This window comes from Salvelinus sp. IW2-2015, unplaced genomic scaffold (genome assembly GCF_002910315.2).
Source record: "Salvelinus sp. IW2-2015 unplaced genomic scaffold, ASM291031v2 Un_scaffold2018, whole genome shotgun sequence".
In the NCBI taxonomy this organism is placed as follows: Eukaryota; Metazoa; Chordata; class Actinopteri; order Salmoniformes; family Salmonidae; genus Salvelinus; species Salvelinus sp. IW2-2015.
Genome location: NW_019943366.1, coordinates 237,114 through 241,987, shown reverse-complemented (window position 1 = coordinate 241,987; position 4,874 = coordinate 237,114). Strand labels below are relative to the sequence as shown.

Here is a 4,874-nt window from a genome sequence, read left to right as displayed (position 1 = left end):
TTGAAATATCACAATTTACAAAGTAGTATCAGACCCTTTTTACTCATACTTTGTTGAAAGCACACTTCACGGCCGGGGAAGTCGGGGAGAGGAATACAGGCCTCGAGTCTTCTTTGGGTATGACCTACCAATCGCTTGGACCACCTGCTATATGAGGGATTTCTCCCTCTTCTCTGCAGATCCTCTTCAAGCCTCTGTGCAGGTGGATGAGTAGACGTCATTGCACAGCTTATTTCAAGTCTCTCCAGAGATAGTAAATTCTGAATCGGGTTCAAGTCTGACTCTGGCTGGGCCACTCAAGGACATTCAAGATTGTCCTGAAGCCACTCCTGTGTTGTCTTGGCTGTGTGCTTAGGTTGTTGTCCTGTATGGAAGGTGAACCTTCGCCCCAGTCTGAGGTCCTGAGCACTCTGGAGCAGGTTTCATCAAGGGTCTCTCTGATACTTTGCTCCATGATCATAATTTCCCTCAATCCTGTCTACGTCCCCAGTCCCTGACACTGAAAAACATCCCCACAGCATGATGCTGCCACCACATGCTTCAACGTAGGGATTGTGCCAGGATTCCTCCAGGCGTGACACTTGGCATTCAGGCCAAAGAATTCAATCCAGGTTTCATCACACCAGAGAATCTTGTTTCTCATGGTCTGAGAGATTTAAGTGCCTTTTGGCAAACTCCAGCGGGCGGCATGTGCCTTTACTGAAGAGTGACTTCCATCTGGCCACTCTACCGAAATAGAATCCTGATTGGTGGAGTGCTGCAGAAGTAGTATCCTTAAAAGGTTCTCCCATCCTCACTAGAGGAAATCTGGAGCTCTGTTAGAGTGACACAAATCCTGTCTCGGAGCTCTAAGGACAATTCCTTCGACCTCATGGCTTGGTTTCCTTTGACATGCCACTGTCAACTGTGGGACCTTATATAGACAGGTGTGTGCCTGTCCAAATCATGTCCAATCAATTGAATATTACCACAGGGGGACTCCCAATCAAGTTGGAGAAACATCTCACAGGAAGATCAATGGAAACAGGAATGCACCTGAGACTCAATTTTGAAGTCTCATAGCAAAGGCTCAGAATAATTATGTAAATACGGTATTTATGTTTTTCATTTTTTATATATTTGTAAACATTTATAAAAACCTGTTTTTGCTTTGTCATTATGAGGTATTGTGTGTAGATTAATGAGGAAAATAATTAATTAATTAMATTTTAGAATAAGGCTGTAACGTAACAAAATGTGGAAAAAGTCAAGGTGTCTGAATACTTTCAGATGGCATTGTACGCAAAAAGCCAGTCTAGCAAAATATATAGTGCATAGAATTAAAAAGCTATTGTCAGATATTATTCATTCTAATCAGAAAGGTATTTTACATGGACGATATATTGGAAATAATAGAACACCATGAAAAATCTGGGATACCAGTCCTGCTATTCATAGCTGACTTTGAAAAGGCTTTTGATAAAGTACGGCTGGAGTTAATATATAAATGCCTGGAAGATTTCAATTTTGGGGAATCTCCTATAAAACGGGTTAAAGTCATGTATTACTTAAAATTAAAATTACTTGTGTCATGCACAAAGTAGATGTCCTAACCGACATGCCAAAACTATAGTTTGTTAACAAGAAATTTGTGGAGTGGTTGAAAAACGAGTTTTAATGACTCCAACCTAAGTGTATGTAAACTTCTGACTTCAACTGTATATGTATGTACAGTACCAGTCAAAAGTTTGGACACACATACTCATTACATTTAAAAAAAAGAGAAAAAAAAGAGAATAATAGAAGAGATCAAAACCTGGCCTCCACAATCACCTGACCTCAACCCAATTGAGATGGATTGGGATGAGTTGGACCGCAGAGTGAAGGAAAAGCAGCAAACAAGTGCTCAGCATATGTGGGAACTCCTTCAAGACTGTTAGAAAAGCATTCCAGGTGAAGCTGGTTGAGAGAATGAGTGTGCAAAGCTGTCATCATGGCAAAGGGTGGCTACTTTGAAGAATCTCAAATATAAAATAGATTTTGATTTGTTTAACAAATCGTTTTGGTTACTACATGATTCCATATGTGTTATTTCATAGCGTGTCCAACCTTTTGACTGGTRCTGTATGAAAAAATCTGACAAGTATATAGAATTTGGCAAGACAGCACAAACCGTCCTGGCTATGTATCCTCGGATTCCAGCTATAATAAAGAATGATTTGGTAATATTGGGACTTACATCCAGCTCACACTCAAATAGAGTGTCGTCCAGCAGTGTAACTTTAATTTGCATGATCCTGGGTCGACGGGGAGCCTTAGGAGGTTGAGCGTCTTCCTCTGCTGTCTTCTCCTTTAGCCCTTTCTCTCCCTCCCCCTCCTCGCCCTCTCTTCCTTCTCCCTCTCCCTCGGGGCCCTCCTCCTTTTTCTCCTTCTCCTGGGCACTGTCCTCTTCTCTTTTCTCCTCGTTTTTCTCTCCCCCCTCGTCCTCAGAATCTTTCTCAGTGTCTGGGTCTTCCTTCTGGTCTACCTGGACAGGTTGGAGGAAAAAGACACAAGACACATTTTTAACACATTCCATTTTATATTCATTCCAAAAACACATACATGGACACATTTGCATCTGTGTGTAAGACAAACATCCTYGCTTAAAGCTACACAGAACAAACAGCTTTACAAACGACAAAGACATGATATTGATACAGTTGAAGTCAGAAGTTTACATACACCTTAGCCAAATACATTTAAACTCAGTTTTCACAATTYCTGAMATTTTTAATCCTAGTAAAAATTACCCTGTCTTAGGTCAGTTAGGATCACCACTTTATTTTAAGAATGTAAAATGTCAGAATAATAGTAGAGAAAATGATTTATTCCAGCTTTTATTTCTTTCATCACATTCCCAGTGGGTCAGGAGTTTACATACACTCAATTAGTATTTGGTGCATTGCCTTTAAATTGTTTAACTTGGGTAAAACGTTTCAGGTAGCCTTCCACAAGCTTCCCACAATAACATGGCTCTCCTCTCATCCCCCCCCAATAAGTTGGGTGAATTTTGGCCCATTCCTCCTGACAGAGCTGGTGTAACCGAGTCAGGTTTGTAGGCCTCCTTGCTCGCACACACTTTTTCGGTTCTGCCCACAAATTTTCTGTAGGATTGAGGTCAGGGCTTTGTGATGGCCACTCCAATACCTTGACTTTGTTGGCCTTAAGCCATTTTGCCACAACTTTGGAAGTATGCTTGGGGTCATTGTCTATTTAGAAGACCCATTTGCGACCAAGCTTTCACTTCTTGACTGATGTCTTGAGATGTTGCTTCAATATGTCCACATCATTTTCCCACCTCATGATGCCATCTATTATGTGAAGTGCACCAGTCCCTCCTGCAGCAAAGCACCCCCACAACATGATGCGGCCACCCCTGTGCTTCACGGTTGGGATGGTGTTCTTCGGCTTGCAAACCTCCCCCTTTTTCCTCCAAACATAACGATGGTCATTATGTGGTAGGTGTAACGGATGTGAAATGGCTAGCTAGTTAGCGGGTACGCGCTAGTAGCGGTTTCAATCAGTTACGTCACTTGCTCTGAGACTTAAGTAGGGTTTCCCCTTGCTCTGCAAGGGCCGTGGCCTTTGTGGAGCGATGGTAACGATGCTTCGTGGGCGACCGTTGTTGATGTGTGCAGAGGGTCCCTGGTTCGCGCCCGTGTCGGGGCGAGGGGACGGTCTAAAGTTATACTGTTACATAGGGTTAGGCTTGACGAGGACATGTTTAATAAGCAGTGTGTGGTGGTTGAGGACTCTTAGCTACTGCTTAGCTAGAGTGCAAAATGATGTTGATTTTAGTCTGAACTGATGAATGTGCTCTTCAGTGGTAAGTGTTTTGTGCTGGATTACAGTGCTCTGAATTACAGTACTCTGAATTACAGTACTCTGGATTACAGTACTCTGAATTACAGTACTCTGAATTACAGTACTCTGAATTACAGTAGTCTGAATTACAGTAGTCTTCAAACTGCTATGTGAAGTGATTAAGAACAGACATGCATGAATGAGTAATGATTGTTGTGTTTGTGATGTGGCTTCATGAAAGCCTTTCCTTTGGTTCCTTTTGTTCCTTCTCTACATAGGATTTCATTTCGGCCTCAAAGCACAAAGTTATGGCAATATATAGTCACAATAGTGAGGATATATAGTCACAATAGTGAGGATTATAGTCCCAATAGTGAGGAATATAGTCACAATAGTGAGGCTAAATAGTCACAACAGGGAGGCTAAATAGTCACAATAGTGAGGATATATAGTCACAATAGTGAGGATATATAGTCACAATGATGAGGATATATAGTCACAATAGTGATGATATATAGTAGGGATGCACGATATATCGGTGAACATATCGGATCGATGTCTAGTTTAACGCCCGATGTGCAAAACCAAGGGCAAAGCTGACGTGCATACCTATATAACGTAGGTACATGACGTAATGACGCCACGTAAAATTTGCGCTAGACGTAAAACACAGCATTCCTAACCTAGCCCACAATGTCTCTGTCATGGGTGATGTTGGCTTTCGCCGACTGGTCGAGCACCGGTTAACACTGCAAGTGCGCTATTTTTCCGATGTTGTCCTACTAGAGTTAACAGTAATTCTGCCTTTTGCACACATTGTATATAGATTCTCTTTTTTTTCTACCATGTTATTGACTTGTTTATTGTTTACTCCATGTGTAACTCTGTGTTGTTGTCTGTTCACACTGCTATGCTTTATCTTGGCCAGGTCACAGTTGTAAATGAGAACTTGTTCTCAACTAGCCTACCTGGTTAAATAAAGGTGAAAAATCAAATATAGCGTCACTGCTATTAGCTTCACGACATACATACTATGGAACGTCATTTGG

General features: G+C 41.7%; 1 protein-coding gene across 1 annotated transcript in view; it reads right to left on the bottom strand.

Annotated features, from left to right (window-relative positions):
* LOC139024922 (protein 4.1-like) overlaps window positions 1–4,874 on the bottom strand; it is a 39,503-nt gene that overhangs the window by 14,277 nt on the left and 20,352 nt on the right. The window contains exon 4 of the mRNA XM_070439908.1: window positions 2,219–2,506. Coding sequence (XP_070296009.1) covers window positions 2,219–2,506 — 288 coding nt within the window. The remainder of the gene's footprint in view (window positions 1–2,218; window positions 2,507–4,874) is intronic.